The 21,215-nt window shown below is 45.9% G+C and overlaps 1 protein-coding gene across 5 annotated transcripts in view; it reads left to right on the top strand.

The window, feature by feature from the left end:
- ADHFE1 (alcohol dehydrogenase iron containing 1) overlaps positions 1 to 21,215 on the top strand; it is a 34,552-nt gene that overhangs the window by 9,586 nt on the left and 3,751 nt on the right. For 3 of the 5 annotated variants that reach the window (XM_090040085.1, XM_090040082.1, XM_090040086.1), the window contains exons 7-13: positions 2,462 to 2,539; positions 4,321 to 4,426; positions 8,211 to 8,363; positions 10,420 to 10,518; positions 14,506 to 14,584; positions 14,728 to 14,824; positions 17,965 to 18,122. In XM_090040085.1, the coding sequence (XP_089896211.1) occupies positions 2,462 to 2,539; positions 4,321 to 4,426; positions 8,211 to 8,363; positions 10,420 to 10,518; positions 14,506 to 14,584; positions 14,728 to 14,824; positions 17,965 to 18,122 (770 nt within the window). Of the gene's footprint in view, positions 1 to 2,461; positions 2,540 to 4,320; positions 4,427 to 8,210; positions 8,364 to 10,419; positions 10,519 to 14,505; positions 14,595 to 14,727; positions 14,825 to 17,964; positions 18,123 to 21,215 lie in introns of all 5 variants that reach the window. The other 2 variants (XR_016441445.1, XM_090040083.1) reach the window with 2 other exon arrangements.

A 21,215-nucleotide genomic window follows, 5' to 3' on the forward strand; every position in this document is an offset into this window, starting at 1 on the left:
TAGACAGTCACCAGGTCCCCCCTCAGCCTTCTCTTGTGAAGGCTGAACAGGTTCAGGTCCCGCAGTCTCTCACTGTAGGGTCTGCCCTGTTGTCCCCGGATCATTCGGGCGGCCCTCCTCTGGACCCTTTCAATGTTGTCCACATCCCTCCTGAAGTGGGGCGCACAGAACTGGACACAGTATTCCAGCTGTGGCCTGACCAGTGTTGCATAGAGGGGAAGGATCACCTCCTTGGCCCTGCTAGAGATGCACCTGTGGATGCACGACAAGGTACGGTTAGCCCTGCCAACCGTGACGTCACATTGTCAGCCCATGTTCATCTTGGAGTCAATAATGATCCCTTTCTGCCTCCATGCTCTCAAGAAGGGAGTTTCCCATCTTATAAGTGTGCTACTGGTTACTACTGCCTAAGTGCAGCACCCTGCACTTGTCAGTGTTGAAGCGCATCCTGTTTTTGCTAGCCCACCCCTGTAACCTATCCAAGTCCTGCTGCAGTCTTTCCCTCCCTACTAGTGTTGCTCACCTTACCCCAAATTTTGGTATCATCAGCAAATTTAAACAAGGTGCTTTTCACCCCGTTGTCCAAATGGCTGATAAAGAGATTGAACAGCGCGGGCCCAAGGACCAAGCCCTCAGGGACTCCGCTGCCCACTTCTCCCCAGGTTGAATATGACCCATCCGCCACCACCCTCTGAGTGCGACCCTTCAGCCAATCTACAATCCATCTGACTGTGCACCTCCTGAATTAAGTGGAGGTCCTGTATCTCGGCCAGGAACCTCCTGGAACGGTCCAACCTGGCTGACTATTCCTCCCAGCAGATGTCTGGGTAATTGAAGTCACCCATGACAACTGCATCCCTTGCCTTAAGTGCCTCTGCAAGCTGGCCCGAAAATTCCCAGCTCCTCCCCTTTGTTGGGGGGTCTGTAGTAGACCCCCACTGTTAAATCCCTCTCCCCACGGCCCCCTTGCATCTTGACCCAGAGCACTTCAGCTTGCCCCTCCTCTGACCCCATTTTGCTGGCAGAGGATATGTATTGCTCCTTGACATAGAGCGCCGCACCCCCGCCTTTCCTTCCTTCTCTATCTCGCCTGTAAAGCCTATAGCCCCTAATGCTAACTGCCCAGTCGTGGGATGAATCCCACCAAGTTTCTGTTAACCCTATTATGTCTGGGTCTGAACTGGCTATTCTGAGGGCAAGTTCCTCCTGCTTATTCCCCATACTGCGAGCATTGGTATATAGGCATTTAAGGCCCTGCCTAGCTGCATGTGCCACCCCCCGATTTGGGAGACTGTTTGGACCCCTGTTTCTTACCTGGGCACTCCTAGCATTTGTTACCTGTCTTGCTCGGGTAGAGTCTCCTCGTCTTCCTGCGGCCCCCTCCCCCGGCGATGCAAGTTTAAAGCTCGCAGTACAAGATCAGCCAACCTAGAAGAGAAGACACGCTTGCCTTTAGGAGAGAGGTGAAGCCCATCCCACCCCAGCAAGCCCCCTGCCCGAAAGCATGGGTCATTATCCAAGAACCCAAGGCCTGCCTGGCGGCACCAACTGCACAAGCACCAGTTGACCTCGCCAATGCAGGCCTCGTGTCACCGTCCCCGCCTACTCACCGGAAGAAGAGAGGGGAATACCACCTGTGCCCCTGTCTCCTTAAGCGTATCACCCAGAGCCTTGAAATCCTTCATAATGTGGTCAGGGTTACCCCTGGCCACGTCGTTCGTCCCCACGTGAGTGACAACCATGGCGTGCTGGTCTGCAGGTCGGATGTAGGCCAGGATCCTCTCTGTGATGTCTCTAACCCGAGCCCCAGGCATGAAGCAGACCTGTTGCATCATGGGGTCAGGCCGACAGATGGGACCTTCCAGTCCTTGTAGGATAGAGTCTCCGATGACAAGGACCCAGCGTTTCTTCCTGCTGGTGTTCGCTCTCTGCCCATTCTTTACAATGTGGGGACATTGAGTCAGATTAGAACACCCTGTCTGGCAGGGGTCCCTGGGAGTCAGCCTGCCAGCTCAGGGCTGCAGCTCAGTGTTCTGCGGATGGGCTGCCTGGGGCACAAGGGTGCCTCTGTGCAGGGCTTACTGGCAGGCAGCTCCTGCACTGAAGTACCCTTGTGTCCCAGCCTTCTGGGTCAGCATCTACACATGTTGCAGTGGAGTAAATAACTCCATTGTAGAATAATAGTACTTACATTTGCAAGTACTATCTTACAGCAGAGCTAATTAGTTTAGTCCATCCTACATATGTAGACAGTGACATTTTACTATGGAGCTAATTAGGCAACTTACTGTAAATGTCTCATGCAGACGTGCCCTTTTTGTCCTATACCAAGTTAGTTATTTAAAATGCTATATTCTTTGAGTGAGTGGCCTCTGCATATTTCATCTACTTCACACCCATGGTATAGGTAAGGAACCTTTATTTTTTTTGTTGAATTAATACAATTTTCCCTTCTTTGAAGTTCCTACAACAGCTGGAACTGGAAGTGAAACCACTGGTGTTGCCATTTTTGACTACAAAGAACTGAAAGTAAAAACTGGTAAGAATATTTGACCAGTGCTTAACAAAATCCAATCTTTTCCAGTCTTTCACTGTATTCCCCCGTCTTGAGATAAAGTCATTACCTGTGTAATTTCAGCTGTTGTTTCGCTCTATTCAACCATTACAGACAATCTTAACAGATTGAAGGTTTCTCTTTTGAATGAAATTTGAAAACATATTAACATAATGAAATGCTTGAATAATACAGGAGATTATAGTTTGAAGGGATAATCTTTCAAGCCTCTAAACAGTGGAACGTGTTATGTACAAAGGAAATTTCTACATGTATTTTGGGTCAACCAACTGTTCATTATTTCTTCTATTTTTTCTGTTTTCAAGATCCATTTCTTTGTTGTATAAGTGGGTCCAAATGTTCCTTTTCCTAACTTCTTGGAACAGTATGCCCGAAATGAAGTAAAAGAAATGGACACAGTCTTTCTTTGATCTTGTTACTCTCAGAAAATAAAGATTAAGATTAAAATGCCATCATTAAGCTTCATAGCTAACCTGAGGTATTGCAGTGGTTTCTTAAAACTGATTGATTTTAAATATCATACATACTGCAGTATTTGGGGGTGCAGTAGGACACATGAGAAATTTTTAGCTGTAATTTGGAATTTGCCCAGTTCCGGTCCATATAAAGCAAAACAGTATTATGCATTAGAAACATTTCTAAAGGGCCAGTTTCATTCATGAGGAAAACACAAACTATTTTTAGCAGGTGAACAAATCTGGCCTTTTGCTAATGCTTAACTGTTTTTTGTGGAAGGTTAAATTGAGGAACAATGTTCTGGAAGCCAGTGCACAGTCACTTCGAGAATGTAAGATGGTCAGGGAAGGTTTCAAGCAGTGAGGAGGTAATGTCCAGTGTGATTCACTCCAGGAAAAAAATCTCAGCTCATCTAAGCTTCCTGCAGTAGGAAATGTTCTCTGTCTTTTGCAGCTTAGCACCCCTATTAAACTTATAAGAAAGCTGTCACTCTCCAGTTGGAGCCATCCTATGCTCTCAGATTTGTACCTTCATGTGCAGAGCCAGTGTCATCTGTTTTACTCATGACCTTAACAAACAGTAAATGACAAAAACAAAAATAAAGGCAAGGTCCTGTCATTAACTGGTAGAGATAAAGGAGTTTTAAAAAGCTTATATGCTAATGCCATTGGTAAATCAACGTGTGAATTAATTGCTATCAAAGTCTGATTCCTTTCAGACTACAAAGTCAGTGTTCATGTCTGTTGTCTGATATATTCCTTCTCCTGTGCTTGGATGGAATACAGGGATCATGCTAGGGGGGAGCAGATGCTCCAGTCTTTGCATCTCTGATCTTTCTGTGCAGACTGCTGTCAAAGATGGCCATTATTATATTTAATATATTTATTATATATTTGAGTTAACACCAGAGAATGACAAGATGAGTATCATCTCATTTCACAGCTGTGTAAAGCCAGCCACTATTCAGTAACATCTTTAATTGTCTAGCTACCTAGCCTGATTTTGAATTATTAATTTTAAAAGATGAAAAATGTAAGTTGTTATATATGTAATTCAGTCCTCTAGAAAGATTGTCTTTCAAGCTAGCAGTTAGTATTTTACGAAAAAATAGTCATCTTCTCTAAGTAGAATTTAGATACACATTCATTGTATGCTCTCCCTTTCTTCTCCCCATATCTTTATAGTTTCAGATGATGCCCATTAATTTTTCTTCCATATTTTAAACATTCAAGATATTCTCTCTTCTATCTTAAAATATTTCTTACAATAAACTCTTATGTGTGCTTTAGGCATTGCTTCAAGAGCCCTTAAGCCCACTTTGGGTATGATTGATCCTCTGCACACTTTGTCTATGCCAGAGAGAGTAGTGGCCAATACTGGCTTTGATGTGCTTTGGTAAGTTTTCTGTGTGGGCTGCTTGGTTTTTCTGTTTGGTTGGTTGGTTTGGCTGGTTGGTTTGTTTTGCATTTTAAGTTGGAAAAAATGCCTGTTTTAATAGGAAGACAATTTTCCTTTGTGTCAATTTTCAATTGATTTCAGTCCTTCCTGTTTCTTTAATACATCATAACCCTCAATCCTCCTAAGCCTTTGAAATAAATCAAAGTGCCTTACTCAGTCATAGATTTGTGAGATGATTCACGGAGTTGTCTAAGGTGACTCACAAAATCTTGAGGAAGGATTCATTGTTAGCTACAAGCTGCCTATGTGCCTCCCAGCTATACAGTTGGTCCAATAAAAGTTATCACTCACAAAAATCTTTGTCTCTTGCATTTTTCCTGGACCATCATGGCTATAATGTCACCAGAACATTACTCACTTATGTAAACTGAAAGGTGCATCTGATAGAAAGGACAGATATTGATGATCAGAACAATTTATCCTGCTTGTGGCCATCTGCAAAGGTTTAAATATATAGAATTCATGGTAAAGCTACCACAAAATTTAGAACATCAGGTGTTTTCTATATCAGGAGAGAAGTGCATTGACAAAGCTAACCTATTTAACGACTAGCTAACCTATTTAACTACTTCTTTGCCTCCATTTTTCTGAGCAGGGACCAGATCAGCCCCCCCACTGGACCCCCCTCAGGCCCAGGGGAGACGCACCTAGGCCAAGGGTCAGTGAGGATCTAGGCAGGGAACTTCTGGAGGGACTGGATGTATTTAAATCAGCTGGTCCAGACAATCTCCACCCCAGACTGCTGAGGGAATTAGCTGAGATCATTGCGGGACCCCTGGCATGGCTTTACAAGCACTCATGATGCTCTGGTGCGGTGCCAGAGGACTGGAAGAGGGCCATTGTGGTTCCCTTCTTCAAAAAAGGGAGGAAGGAGGACCTGGGGAACTATAGGCCGGTTAGTCTTACCTCAATCCTAGGCCAGCTTTTTGAGAGAATTATTCTGGCACATGTCCATGAGGGGCCAGCAGGGGAGATTATGCTTAGGGGCAACCAACACGGGTTCATTAGTGGCAGGTCCTGTCAGACCAACCTGGTGGCCTTCTACAACCAGGTCACCAAATCCTTAGATGCAGGGGTAGTAGTGGATGTAGTCTTTCTGGACCTTCGGAAGGCCTTCGACACTGTCTCTTACCCCATTCTCATTAAAAAACTAGGGGACTGTAGTGTCGCCTACTCAGTCAAATGGGTCGCCAACTGGCTGGAGGGCCACACCCAGAGGGTGGTAGTGGACGGGTCATTTTCGACCTGAAGGAATGTGGGCAATGGCGTCCCCCAAGGCTTGGCTCATCAGTGACTTGGACAAGGGGGTAAAAAGCACCCTGTTCAAATTTGCAGATGATACTAAGATGTGGGGGGATGTGGGCATGCTAGAAGGAAGGAATAGGCTGCAGTCAGACATAAACAGGTTACAGGGGTGGGTGGATAGAACAGGATGTGTTTCAACACTGACAAGTGCAAGGTGTTGCACCTGGGGAGGAAGAGCCAGCACCATACCTACAGGCTGGGGAACTCCCTTCTCGTCAGTGCAGAGGCAGAAAAGAATCTTGGAGTCATCATTGATGCCAAGATGAACATGGGTCGGCAGTGTGGGGATGCAGTCAGGAAGGCCAGCCGTACCTTGTCATGCATCCACAGATGCATCTCAAACAGGTCCAAGGAGGTGATCCTCCCCCTCTATGCGGCACTGGTCAGGCCACAGCTGGAGTACTGTATCCAGTTCTGGGTGCTGCACTTCAAGAAGTATGTGGACAACATAGAGAGGGTCCAGAGGAGGGCCACTCGCATGATCAGGGGGCAGCAGGGCAGGCCCTAGGAGGAGAGGATACAGGACCTGAACCTGTTCAGCCTCCACAAGAGAAGGCTGAGGGGAGATCTAGTGGCCTGTTACAAACTAGTCAGAGGGGACCAGCAGGCACTGGGGCAGTCCCTATTCCCCCAAGCACTACCGGAGTGACTAGAAATAACGGTCACAAGCTGGCAGAGGGTAAATTCAGATTAGATATCAGGAGGTGCTACTTCACTGTCAGGAAAGCTAGGATCTGGAACCAACTTCCAAGCGAAGCGGTGCTGGCTCCTACCCTGGGGGTCTTTAAGACAAGGCTAGACAATCACCTTTCTGGGGTCATTGGACCCCAGTACTCTATCCTGCCATGGCAGGGGGTCGGACTTGATGATCTGCTCAGGTCCCTTCCAACCCTACTAACTATGAAACTATGAAAGCTTTTGCTGAAAGTTTGTGAACTGCTGGCACCCTCAATAAGCCAGCAGCTTTAGTCTTGCTTCAGTGTGTCTGTATTCTGTAACGGGTCAGCAACCTTTGGCATGTGTGCCAAGCATAGCACACAAAGCTGTTTTGCTCGGCATACCACTGCCAGCCTTGGCTCTAAGCAGCTGCTGCTAGCCACAGAGCCCAGGCTGCTCCCAGCAGGCAGCTGGGAGGCTGCAAGCCCTGCTGCAAGCAGACCAGGCTCCAGGGGCTGGCTGCAGCTGGGAGGCTGCAAACAGCTGCTCCAGGCTCCGGCATATTAGCAGTCCGGCACCTTCCAAGGTAGACATTGTGGGTTTTTTGGCACTCTGGCCAAAAAACATTGCCTACCCCATTCTATAACTTGGTTCAAAAATCAGTCACCATTTTGAAAGACAAATAGAATGGTTCAGCCCAAGGTTTTAACTGTGAAAATGCTGTAGAAGATCATATTCTGTGGTATGCTTGAGCTTGTTTATCCAGAAACACCTTAACAGTAGGGGTGCACCAGTAAAGATTTTTGGGGTCAATACCAGTGGCTTATTATTAAGCATCCATATCAGTTGATATTGATCCAATTGCCAATATTCAGCCCATCAGCTTAGAGAGCAGCGGTCGGCTGGTAAGTCTGTTGCAGAAAAGGGGTGGGGGGAGGAAAGGGGCATGGGGGTGCAGATTTGAAGGCCCCATGGTGAGAGAGGGAGTGAGGTTGGGGCTGGGGCAGGGGCTGCAAGGACAGGGTGGAGTGTGGGACAGAGCTGCAGCCCGTCAGGGAGTGTTGGGGTGGCTCCCGCTGCTGTGCACATCCCTGGAGCAGGTATGGGGGGCATGTGCCCCGCTCCCTCCCTCACCATGGGGGCCTTGATCTCCTCTCCCCACACACACACTTCTTCCCTCCCTGTCCCTTCCCCCCCAGCAGACTTACCAGCCAGACACTGCTCTCCAAGCTGCTAGGCTGCACTACTGGCCACGTGCATGCTGCGTCTGCGCACATGCACACAGCATTTATCAGCGACATCATTGGCTGCAGCAGCCAAAAAGCCGGTTATGTCAATTTTCCTTTTATCGGTGCCGATACAATATGTACCAATGTATCGGTGCAGCTGTAATTAAAAGTTTGTACCTCCTTCATGTTTTTTGTGTAAAGCTGGACATTTCATCATGACCATAACTAGTAGTTGCCAGCAGACAAAAATGACAGCAGTCAATTCCTTTTGATAGTGTTGATTTTGCTTTGTCAAGGTCAACTCCTTAAAAAAGAAGGGAGTAAGGGGGATACATGTATAGTCCTGGCATCTTTATATTTCTCCTGTCCTGTAGGAAAGAAATGCCATTTTTGTGGGAGCTCGGTGTATTCAGTGGAAGTGAGTTTGTAACTCCCTAAATCCCTTGCAGGAGATGTATGCTGGAGAAAAATGGTGTTCTTCCATTTCAAGTATAAAAATGTCTTTATTAAAAAAAACCTTTCTATTTTAGCCATGCCTTAGAATCATACACAGCTCTTCCTTATAAGATGCGCAGTCCTTGCCCTTCAAATCCAATCAACCGGCCGGCTTACCAGGGAAGCAATCCGATCAGTGATGTCTGGGCTCTCCATGCACTGCGTATTGTGGCAAAATATTTGAAAAGGTAATGTCTGTCTAGGAAACCTTTATACCGATATCAGGCTCAATTCCATGCCTGGTGATGAACACTGGTAAAAAGCCAACCTTGTCTGAGATGAAGTGAACAACTGTATCAGAAGTTCATTTTCTATCCTGGCCCTTAGCTTTGCCCCTCAGTAAAATAACATCAAATAAAATCGGAACCAAGTTAGGTTTCAACAATTTGACCTTGTCAGATAACTTTTTAAAGTGGTGTCTAAAGATTTAGCCATGTAACACTCAGTTGCAGCAATGGAAGTCACTAGAGGTGCACCAATACATCAGTCCCATATCGGATCAGCACCAATATAAGAAAAATTGACAGTATCAGCAATCGGCTTTTTTTTGGCTGTTGTGGCCAATAAATGCCCTGTGCATGCGCACAGCTGCAACGCAGCATGCAGGTGGTCAGGAGTGCAGCCCGGGAGCATGGAAGGCAGCCGGGTCCCGCCAGTAATTCTGTTGTGAGGGAAGGTGCGTGGCGGGGAGTGGGCAAATTGAGGCTCCCACAGTCAGGGAGAAAGTGGGGCTGAGGCTGGGGCAGGGGCAGGCGCTGCACAGCCGGGGCAGAGTACAGAATGAAGCCGCAAGCAACTCATCCAGGAGGCACGGGGAGGGGGTGGCAGCTTCTGCCACTGCACACACCCCTGGAGGGCATGTGACCCCGGATCTGCAAAGGTGGCAAAGGTGGGCTGCTGCTGCAGGCTGGGGTCAGGGGTGGCACCAGGCTCTTCCCAGCGGTGAGCTAGGCCAGGGCTACACTCAGGGCAGGGGCAGCAAATTTCGGGGTGACTGCAGCCCTTCCTAGTGCCACCACCACCTGCCCCCAGTGCAGCTCCGGCCCAAGGCTGCGGCAGCAGGTCGCCCTCGCCCCGCACACAGATCTGGGGTCACACACCCCTCATGCCCTCCCGGGGTGCATACAGTGGCAGGAGCAACACCCCACACTCCACCCTGGCTGGGCAGTGCCTGCCCTAGCCCTACTCCTTCCCTCACCGCAGGGTCCTCATGCCCCTTCCCTCCCCCCACAACAGACTTACTAGCCAGACTCTGCTCTTCAAAATGCCCAGCTGCATATCGGCAATCAGATCAGTATCGGCTGATATGGCTCATTAAAAATTGGCCATCAGTATCAGACAAAAAAATCTCTATTGGTGCACCCCTAGAAGTCACATGGCTAAATCCAAGAGCAATCCTATGAAAATTGAGTATTTAGTTGTCATTTTTCTGTAATAGCCTCAGGGAAAATACTCAATAAAGTGTCACGAGGCTGCTATCATATCTCTGACTGTCAGCATGATGAGAAGACATTTGTACAGAATACTAGATCCATATTAATCTGTGATGCATTTAAAATGATGCCTTTATTGAAAGTAGTTAATAACTTACTTCAAGATCATTTAGGGCCCAGTTTAAATTGATTCTCTTTTTCTTTTTCTTAATTGAAAGTTGGATTATATCTTTACCAATGAAGATCTAGCCCCCGGATAATTTTCAGATGTTCTGGCTTTTCCAATCTAAGAATCCACACTTTTCCCTTACTGTGCATAGCATAACTAGCTTGACTGCCTATTTATTATTCCTGTGGTTGGAATCTCTCAGTATTGTCAAGCTCCTGAACCAGACTGGGGTATAAGGAGAGAGAGCGGTCAGGTCCCCTGCCTGCTCAGGTGGACCCTTAAACCCTGTCAGATGTAGATGGAAAAGCTGGGAGTGGTCTCAGATCTGCACTCATGACAGTAACCAGAATCCCCTGTATAGGGGAAAAGATAAAATAATAACTGCTATTTCCACCACATCGTAATAACAAACACAGTGTGGAGATGGGTGACTCAGTTCTGTGATGGTGAAAAGTGGGATTTTGCCTTCACTGAAGGAGTTCAGTATAAATAAATGTTGTTGTTTCTATTTGTAGTGTCCAGGCTTTCATTTAGGCTAAGCAGGAGCAAGTTGGTGGGGCATGCTTCTTGGTGGCAGTCTCATGTTGAGCCTGGAAGCAGTGTAAACGTGGCATATGTGTTAATCATCTCTATTGCTTGTAGAGCCATCAGAGACTCTGAAGACCATGAAGCAAGGGCTAATATGCACTTAGCAAGTGGTTTTGCCGGTATTGGTTTTGGAAATGCAGGTGTTCATCTTTGGTAAGTACAGTATCATCATCAGCTCTTTGCCAGCCACCTCCTCCCTCATGCGTGTTTCCAACTGCTGAGAAATCTTCTGGCTTAATCCAGTGTTCCCTATATTTGTGAAGTAATCAGATGCTATGAACCAGACTACCCTTATTCATATGAAACAGTACTTTACACCACAGTCAGGCCTGCCAAATTAAATAGGACTGTTTAAAGAGTAAGGTACTACTCACTGGCTGCGTCTATGTGAAGTGCTGACTGTGTGGTCATTACTGCAGTCATTTAGTACTTGCCTACACGAATATTAAATGAATGCATAGTAACTAAGTTACTGCACAGTAGCATCACTGAATGGCTTTTAGGTGACGCTGACTGCAGTAGCTCATTACTATTGCTCAGTAGCATCACATCACACTTTGTGCCATGTGACGCTATTGCACAGTCAGCATCCCATGTAGACTTGGCCACTGTGTATAGCAGGGGTGGGCAATTATTTTGGACGGAGGACCACTTGATGAGTTTTCGCAAGCTGTCAAGGGCCGCATGGGTAGCCCAGCCCCTTCAGTTGCCCCACCCCATGGTCACCATCTTGGGACCAGAAGTCCCACCCCCTGACCTTTGTTGCCAGAAGTCCCTCCCTTGCACAGCTTGCCAGGTAGCAAGGGGTTGTGACCCCTCTAACATCCTGCCCCAGCAGTGGGGTTTCAGGGGCATCAGACCTCCGCCAGAACTTTCCCCCTACCTGTGCCAGCTGGTCCCAAAAGGAGGAGGCTCTGCCATCGCTTCTGCTGGCCAGTGCTGACCCAGTTAGGCTCACCCCATCCCCAGCAGCGCATGGGAAGCTGGCTTCAGCCGCATGCTGCTCTGGATGGGACAGACCCAGCCAGGTCTACACCGGCCAGAAAAAGCAGCATGCAGCTAAAGTCACCTTCCCATGTGCTGCTGTGGATGGGAGGAGCCCGACCGGGTCTGCACTGACCAGCAGACGCGGCGGCAGAGCCATGTGCCGCTCAGGATGCAACAAGGCCAGCCAGAGCAGCAGGGGCTCAGCTGCGCTTTCCCCCTGCCTGCACCAGTCAGTCCCAAGCAGCACAGGCTCCGCTACCGCTTCTGCTGGCCAGTGCAGACCCGGCCAGGCTCACCCCATCCCCAGCAGCACGTGGGAAGCTGGCTTCAGCCTCATGCTGCTTCGGATGAGACAGGCCTGGCCAGGTCTGCACCAGGGAGCAGAAGCTCCTCCCGTCCTGAGTGGCACATGGCTCCACTGCTGCTTCTGCTGGCTGATGCAGACCCAGCCGGGCTCCTCCCATCCCCAGCAGCACGTGGGAAGCCTACTTCAGCTGCATGCCACCTTTTCTGGCCAGTGCAGACCCAGCTGGGTCTGCCCCATCTGGAGCGGCATGCGGCTGAAGCCAGCTTCCCACATGCTGCTGGGGACGGGGCAAGTCTGGTCGGGTCTGCACCAGCCAGCAGAAGCGGCGGCAGAGCCGTGTGCCACTCAGGACTGACCAGCACAGGCGGGGGGAAATGCAGCTGAGCCCCTGCCGCTCCAGCTGGGCTCATCCTGTCTCGAGCTGCACGCGGCTGTGCTGCCACCTCTCCTCCCTGGTGTTGACTGGGCTGGACCTGCTGCTTCCCCTCCCCAGTGCCGGCGCAGCCCTACCCTGCACAGCCCAAGCAACACAGCACAGCATGGCACGGGAAAAGCCTGCCCAGCAGCTGCTTTCCTGGGCTTACCTGCAGGACAGGGCCCTTTCCAGTCTCGTGCAGCAAAGCAGAACCCAGCCCAGATGCTGTTTCCCCTCACCAGCGCCACAGGTTCTGGCCCAGCCCCTCCATCCCACTCAAGCTGCAAACATGGCCTGAGCCAGGGGCAGGGCACCAGCTGGGTCAGGCTGAGGTCATGGTTATTAAGAAACTCAAATGTCAGTTAAAGCAGCATAGTTCCATTCTAGTTGTTCAGCGGCCTTACGTACCCTGTGAGAACAAAGTGAGTATGTCCATATAAAGAACATCTTGGGCTTCTTTACATGTGCTCTAGCGGGGAGGGGAGGGCACTTCAATTAAAGTGGCTCTCAGGAACTACTCTAATTAAAGTGCCCACAGCATCTTATGTATTCAGTGTTCTGCACTTCGAAATGGCAGCAGGAGCGCTTTAGCTAAAGCTCATTCAACAAGCTTTAGTTAAAGTGCCCCTGCTGCCATTTTGAAGCGTGTGGACACTGAATATACATGACATCAAAGCTGCTGGAGGATGCTAATTAGCATGTGTTGGAGCTGGTGTCGGGCACATGTTTAGGTGCTCCTTGTGTCTTTCTTGAAGTGAGGCCAGACACACTGACTGGGTTTAATTGTTTTACAGGCTAAACTGAGCTATAGTTACACATTAAGGGATATACTGATAAAGATTTAAGTAGTAACCATTCAAACTAACTATCGATTTTATGGCATTCAGTTCAGCAAAGTACATGTGAGCAGGGATATAACAGGGCAGTTGGGTACTCGGGGAGTAGCTTACATACAGGAGCAGTGGCAACTTCCAGCTGCCATTGCTGCTGGCATAGTGGTACAGCTACAGCAGCAACTATTATCTTTCCACTCTCCCCACCTCAAAAAGTTGGTGCCTGGGGCTGCTGCCCAGATTACCCCACCTTAGCTACGCAACTGCATATGAGCATTGCCATTGATGTCCCTGGGGCTGCTGCCATGTTTAAAATTGTGTATGTGATTAATTACCTTGCTGAATCAGAGCCTGTGCCAAAAATTATGCAAAAACATTATTGATAAACCCCTGTTCAGAACTCCTCCCTGTATGCCTATAGCTTGATCAAGTATGAATCGCTGCCAACACATTTCCTAATCTTTCAAATGCTTTTTATAATCAGGAACTATGATCAAAATAAGGGCATTGGCTATTTAAGGTGCCCTATCTGCCCCTGTTACCATAGTGTCTGAATGCCTCAAAAATGATATAGTTCCTTCATCCTCACAGTTCCCCTTCTAGATAAGGAAATGCCATTATCTGTTTTTTCAATGGGACCTGAGGTACACAGTGGCTGTGGCTCCATGAATTATCCATGGTATGTAAGCATATAATTTTCATGGAATTCAGTTTCATTGACATCAAAGGGAACCTAAATGTCTTTCACTTGCACATGGGAAGCCTGGTACATCCAAGAAATTGACCCATGGCTCCATGGGCAGATCTAGGATTTTGAAAAAGGGGGTGCAGATGGTGTGGTGCATCATCACATATAACACAAAACACATTTTCCTCCAGTTAAAAATAAACTAGAAGCTTTATTAATAAGTAGGGGCCTAGAGCTATATTATTCAACTTAAGATTGAAGCAAAAAAACCCTTTATTCTAATGTGCATTGATACACTGTATCATATATATAAAACACAGCAAACTAGGAAAAAATAAACCAAAGATGTTGTTTAATTAGTCCTAGAGTCCTTAAAGTTAAATGTACATCTCTTTTTCAGATTCATAAAATAAAATCAGGCCTTTTTGAGCAACTGGCCAGTGCCTCCATTTCTTTTCTGAAAGTGATTTCCATACCTGGGGTAATGTTTGCCTGAGTTAATATTTCCACACCTGAGTCAATGTTTTTGGCTAGAGATAAAAAGGTCTGCAGTGGTATGAAATGTGAGCTACCTTACTAGGAGCAGCTAACAGACAGCAGCATTGCAGAAGTAAGTAGAGCCAATAAAATCATTTACAAGGAAAGAGGGTCATTAACACCTGTGAATAAAGAGTTTAGAAGGAATCAAGCAAATTCTAATGAGCCATTAAGTCAGTTGACTTCCTCGTTGCTGCCTGAATAGAAGTGCTGCTGCTACTGCTATGCTAGGCAGTTGGTTTTAAACTTCGGATGGACCGGGAGTAGAAACTGGGTGCAAGTGCACCATTGCACCCCTACTGGATCCACCCCTGCATGGCTCCTATGTCTTGGGCTAATGCCCTAACTACTTCCTTTCTACTTTAATTTCCAGCCATGGCATGTCTTACCCTATTTCTGGCTTGGTGAAGAATTACAAGGCAAAGGATTATAACGTGGATCATTCTCTAGTGGTAAAATCAGGTTATTTTCCTATTGCTACAATTACATGATTCTTATGTTAACAAGCCTGAAAACCCATCAGCCTCTCCAGCTGACAGCAGCAGTGTTAAGACACCCAGTTAGCACCATGCACTATGTTTTGGTTTTTCTCCAGCCACATGGACTTTCGGTGGTGCTCACATCACCAGCAGTGTTTGCTTTCACGGCACAAATGCACCCTGAGCGGCACTTGAAGGCTGCAGAGATACTAGGTATGAATCTCTTTCATAGAACTTAGCAATACAAATAAAAATGTCTTCCTATGTAAACAGTAAGCAGGTTTGCAGGGGGCACAGGTGCAGCAGAGTCATACCCAGGTGCACGGTGCAGTGGGGGAAGGAGGGGGCATGTGGGCCCCAGGGCTTTTGACCTTTGGTGGCAGGGGCTGCTGGTGCAGTCCCTACTAGTGTAGCCTGAGGAGTGTGCAGCCCCTGCTGGCTACTTAGAAGTTGGACAGCTCTATCTCAGAGCATTGTGGGCCAGCCTCCTTGGCTGGTGTGCCACAAAGTAAGTCTTGCTCCTTCTCTGAGCAATGCTCTGATTCCCTTCCCCTGCCTGCTCCCTTGCTCTGCCTTCTCCTTCCTGCCTTATTTGTGCTGTTCTCCCTGCTCCCTGTGGGATCTGTCATGTGCCAAACAACGTGTTGCGTGTACCACTTGTGGCACACATGCCTTGAGTTGGTCACCCCTATCCTAGAGACTAAGTGAACTTGTACCTAGTAGTCAACAGTGGCAGTAGTGTACGGTAGACATATCTGAGCCATCTCAGTGCTTCTGTGGGTCACTGTTACTGGTTTAGAGTTCAGTGTGGATTAATTTGCCTTGCCTCTCAGACAGGTTTTGCAGCGCATGATGAGCTCCACGCTGCCGCAGCTAGGCAGCTACAGGTTCCACCAATAGGTAGTTGAGCATGTGTGTGCTACTTTGCAGTCATTGCAGTGGAGACAGTATGAAAAGCTTAGTAGGATTCAGGAAAAGGTTACACCTTTAGGTAAATGACTATGCATGCTAACATTACATAAGATAGATACAATATTAGACTAGCAGCTTCAGAACATAACCCAGTGGCTGACTGGGGATGAGGAAGAAACTTCCCCTATTGCATATTATGACATCATTGTTGGTTATGGTGGTTGTTGTGCCTTCCTCCAACACATGTTGTATGTACTGGTTGCAATTACAGACAGGATATAGAAGTACACAAGTCCTAATCCAGGAGGGCTATTTCTAGGGCCCATCAGTAATATACAAATGCATATACGTTGACTGAAAAAATGTCTGTTAGGGGCCAGCTCATAATACCAGGGGAGTTTGAACTCTGGGGGAGGGTCTTTATTTTTTAACTAAGTAGCCTAGGAATTCCTGAGTTACTGCCAGAAATATTTGAAAGCCCTACTCTCCTTGGGTTATTGTTTGCTTTGCTATTATAGACAGATAATAAAGTAACTTACTGTTTTCTAGCTTAGGTTTACATTTTGATCCTAGTCCCAAATCCAGTCAATTGCAGAAGGTGATTCAAGTGACTAAGAAACTTTGTAATGATGTAGATGTAGAGTAATAAGCAGTTATTGTGTGTATGTATGCCTCTGTATGTGTGTGTGTGTGTAGCTGCAGATTTGTGTGCAGCCAAAAATAAAAAAAACTCTTAATGCCTCCCTTAGTGGATTTTTAAATGGGATAGTTGTGTGTTACCACTGGTGTGGAAGCAGTATAGATACAAGCAAAGTGATGTTGTTCACTATCACTATGACAGTATTTAAGGGTGTTTTTCATAATCTTTCTCATGCCTGATTTTAGAGATGTTTCTTCCTTCTCTTCATTCTTTTTTTTTTCCTTCCTTTTTTGTTACCTACTGTTTGAACCTTCTATTCCCATAGAGCAGGAGTGTCAAACCTATGGCCCATGGGCTGAATCCAGGCTGCAGAGCACCATAATCCAGTCCCTGGTGCTGCCTCATTGACCCACACAATGCACCATCTAGCCTTGCACCACATGCAGCGCTCATTGGGGCTGGTCCCTGGCTGTACCACACATGGTGCTGTCTTAGGCTAGCATCCTGGACTGGCTTGGGCAGGTGCTGCATGTGCTGGGTCAGGCACATGGGCAGGGGTCTGTGGGCCTAATCCAGCCCGTGGACCAGCCGCACACCAGCCCATGGAGCCAAATGAGTTTGACACCCCTGACATAGAGTGAGACAGAATGACCACCAACTGCACGACCATAAAACCACTAACATGAAAATGCAAGGCTCCTGTCATATTCCATCTTCCATCTGATCCCTTAGAGCTATTGCCACTATATTGTTATTTTTACTATCCAAACATCTAAGTCTCCTAAAATGTGTGTGTGTATTCACTGGGCTGCTTATACTGAAGTTTTGAGTACAGGTTTTTCTGTAGTTGGGACTTTACTTACTTTCCAGTAAACAGCTAAAGCCAAATGCATTTCTGATATAACTCCACTAAGTTTGTTCTGATTACATTAAGAATCATGAAGAATTTAAGTTTAAGAATGAATTTATCATTAACCAAAACTATGCTGTCTCCCTTAGTGTTAGTGGACTTTTAAAAAAATTGAGTAGTATTTTTCTCCATGCACATACCTCTTTTCTTTGTTGATGCAACTACAGATACACATGGAAGAAACAGCCTTAAGAATCATCTGCAGCTTTTCTATAAATGCTGATATTTTCAACTCCTTTTCACAGTTGTTTCCAGGACCTTAGTTCCCTCTCTTCTATCAAACATACCTATCTTCTGTAATGTAAACTATATTATCTAAACACCATATATGCCTCTGGCCAGAGCACCTACCTATGTCTTCTCTGTGCCTTAAGCTATACCCACTCTTGCCATATATTTAGAGGACAGCATAACTTTGAAAGCAGAAAGGAAATCCTTAGTCACTGATTTGCATGTGGTCTAGATGTCAGCAAACCCCAGGCACTGAAGAAATTAGCATTTGGCACATTGTCCATAAAAATAAATAGTATGGTCATCCGCTGACACCAGTCTGCTCTAACTACTTTTCTGCCACTGCTCCCAGCAGTTAGTCCGACTGAAAAGTGCTTCTCCGTGCAAGCACATGGGGAAAGAAAGCTGCTGCCAGAAAAGCTAACTGCCACATGAAACTCTCTTCCTTCTCCTGTCTCCTGACCTAGTTTATCCCATTTATACAAACTATTCTAACTGCAAACTGAAGCCAGTGATCTCTCTTTTTTCCTTGGTGTTTCTTTCAGAGAGGTGGCTGTTATGTATGGATATGTATTCAGCTTATATTATGATTAAATTAAATCCAGAACAGCTTCCTCCATTCTCTGCACCCTACAGTCAAGGCTTTATGTCTTATTTTAGGAGCTGACATCCGCACTGCCAGAATCAAAGATGCAGGGCTTGTTTTGGCAGACACGCTCCGGAAATTCTTGTTTGATCTGAATGTTGATGATGGCTTAACTGCACTTGGTTACTCTAAAGCTGATATCCCTGCACTAGTCAAAGGCACTCTGCCTCAGGTAAGTCAGAAAGCAAAGGCAATTTTCCCTTAAAAAGCAAACTTTTAAAATGAAGATATTTTTATTTTAAAATAAATGTTTGCATCCAGAACTCCAATATGACCATTAACAATGGAGCAATTAATGGATGAAGTCAGTTATTGTTTTCTCCTAGCACAGGGTTTTCTTTGCAGTAAGATGGAGTGCATATTGCCATCTGTTAGTCACTTGCCTTTCAAAAGAAGATTGAATTATTAAACTGATAGAAAAACTTCATACTTACACATTTTGAAAAAAATAAGGACCATTTCCATAGTATTTTTATGGAAATTGTTCCCATTTTTAGCTGGCTATACCAACTATGCAACCAAGAAAGATTAGAAGTGATGCTTTATCTGCTAAGAATGATCAAACTTGCTCTGCATTACACTTCCCCATACTGAGGAGTTGCAATGCTTTTTCCAGATGGCTTTCTTTTCTTATTCTGCCAACCCCCATCAGAATTTATAAAAATTCCTCTGGAGCGATGGAATAAACCTGTAATACTCTTTATGTTGTGACACTTACAAAAATGTTTCAGTCCACTTGATCTAAAGTAAAATTTGGTAACTCCATTGTAAAATGGCAGATTCGTTCATTTGTTGCATGTTGTTACAGCTACCTATGATTTTATGCCCCGTGATATCAAGGAAAAATTTTGTCAGGTTGAAAAACAAGTCACTTGCTTTAACTGCACCCTGTAACTCATCTATTTCTCCTAACCCATAAATTTCAAAGCTCATTACAAAAGAAGGTAAGTAGAATGATTCCCATTTCACATTTCAGGGCAAGGAGGTACAAAAATGTGAAGTGACTTTCCTGGCCATACACACCAGAGCAGTGGCAGAGTCAGAGACTGAACCCAGCTCCACCTGTCATCCACCCCTATGCCTTATCCACTTACATACAGGGAGACTTTTGAAAGTTTCTACTGATAAATTCTTGATCCTTTAAAATAGTAACTTTTACAGATACTTGATGGAATATGCTACATTTACAATGAAGGTTTTTTGTGGGGAGGAGGGAAGATGGGTTGCTGTTACAGTTGTTCCCTGCTGAAATGGCTTTTTGTCCAGCTCAAGTTTACTTTTAATTCAGAAGCTTATTTCAATTTATTGTCCTTTTATAGCAGTACTAATTGATAACTGCACGAATAATGAGGTGAACCAATCAATTTTCAGACCCTGTCTTAGTATATACAGTGCAGTGTAATGTAGCTACATGGTACATTACTCATAGGGGATCTCAGACAGTCCAGCCTTTGATATTTTTTTTTTCTTTTCATCAAATCATCAGTTTTTTTGGACCACAACCACCATCTTTTAATCCTGGCAAAACACTTCCTTGAAGATTGATACCACAAATAAAACTGTAGAATGTATTCCCACCCCAAAACACATGCACCCGGGAGACAAAACCACCAGGTTTTGGAGGTTTTGGGGGTCTTTGGGGACAAATATTTACACTTAAAATCAAAATAGTTCATTTTTTAAGTAAATCTATTGAAAACAGTCTCCTTTACAGCACAGCAGGAAATCTGGAGAAGTTCAGATTCCAAGGGCCAAGCAGTGGCTGGGCCTGTGTGGGTGTTCTAGTGGAAAGGAGAAGTCACAGAGAGCCCATTCTCTAGCCTCATCACTCCTCTATGCAAGTGTACAAGAAGCGGGCATAATTTGGCTGCAGCCACTGGCAGGCACAGGAGTTGTGGATGACTAGGGCTGGCACCAGAATTCACTGACTCGGAGTGGAAGAGACATTCTCTGTGTACTGGCAATATCAGCAGCTCTGCATTAAGGGAATGCAGGCTGTATCTATATATAGAGGGTAGCAAGAGCTTTTGCTTGTTAGTTTATCCAGAGTCCTTGGAAATATTACAGCTTCTCCCAGCAGCCCAGCCTACTGCTGCACTGATTTGCAGGACTGTAATGCCCTAAATGAGCTAAAACAGACCTGACAGCTTTAACAATGTAAGGCATCTAGCATTATTTTTTGGCCATGTCTATGCTTACAAACCTTCTCCAGCATGGCTACATTGGTCAGGATAGGGAAAGAATGAGATGTGATCTGGTGAATATGTAGATGTGCCAGCAAAAACCCCTAGTTTAAATAGAAAGAGTCATGCCTGCAAAACTCCCCTTTGGCTGTTATATTTTATTTCACTGGGAAGGCAGAGTAGAAGCAATCGCATGGTTAGCTTGGTATAAGCTGCATCCTCACTTGCTGGTATAGTTCAGCCATAGAACTAGATAGCAAAGACCTCGTACTTTACATCTGCTCTTTGCACTTGATGTAGCTGTCTTGAATTCTGTGTGATCTTGAAATAAATATGTTAAAGCTGTTGGTTGTTGAATTTGCATAGCACTCACTCTCATGCTTCCAAAATTAGGGCTCTGTTAGCAAAGTAGAGCCCTTGCCCATAGCATTATTGTTCCAGTTATGGACCACTTCCAAGTTACATCAGACCAAATAACATGTAGAATTTGTTGAATTGGCCGCTGTCTGTAGGCCCAACACATTATCTACCTTGCAAAGTACTGAAGCACATGCTTAAGTTTTGTTTAAATCAGTGGGACTTTCACTCATGTTAAAGTGCATTGCTGAGTCAGGGTTACTCCTTCCAACCAAACAGATCTAGAACATGAATACAGCTCACCAGAGGCGAAAAATTCATTAGACATATTCACTGCTTGGTCCTACCATGTCTGTTTACTTCCAGAGATTAAAATTTAAATTTCTCTTTTGTACCTTTGATTCTGCAAATATGTTACTAAGCACAACCTCTGCTTGCTTTGCTTTTGATGGACATTAGAGTTCTCAGTACCCCAAAGATTTTGGTGCCTAAAAGCTAAAAATTGAACTCCTACATCCATATATAACAGGGGCAGGCAAAATGTGGCTCTGTATGTGTGTATGTGTGTTGGGAGGGAGTAATAAAGTGTGTGTGTGTTTGCAGGGTGAGTCCCACATGCACTTTCCCTCACACTGCCATACATGCAGACGCCCATACCCACACCCTATCACACACCCCAGCCACCATCCCCCACAGACACAACCCCCCACAAACCCCATATCCAC

Source organism: Crocodylus siamensis, chromosome 3, assembly GCF_052110815.1.
Source record: "Crocodylus siamensis isolate JL-2025a chromosome 3, ASM5211081v1, whole genome shotgun sequence".
NCBI classification, from domain to species: Eukaryota; Metazoa; Chordata; order Crocodylia; family Crocodylidae; genus Crocodylus; species Crocodylus siamensis.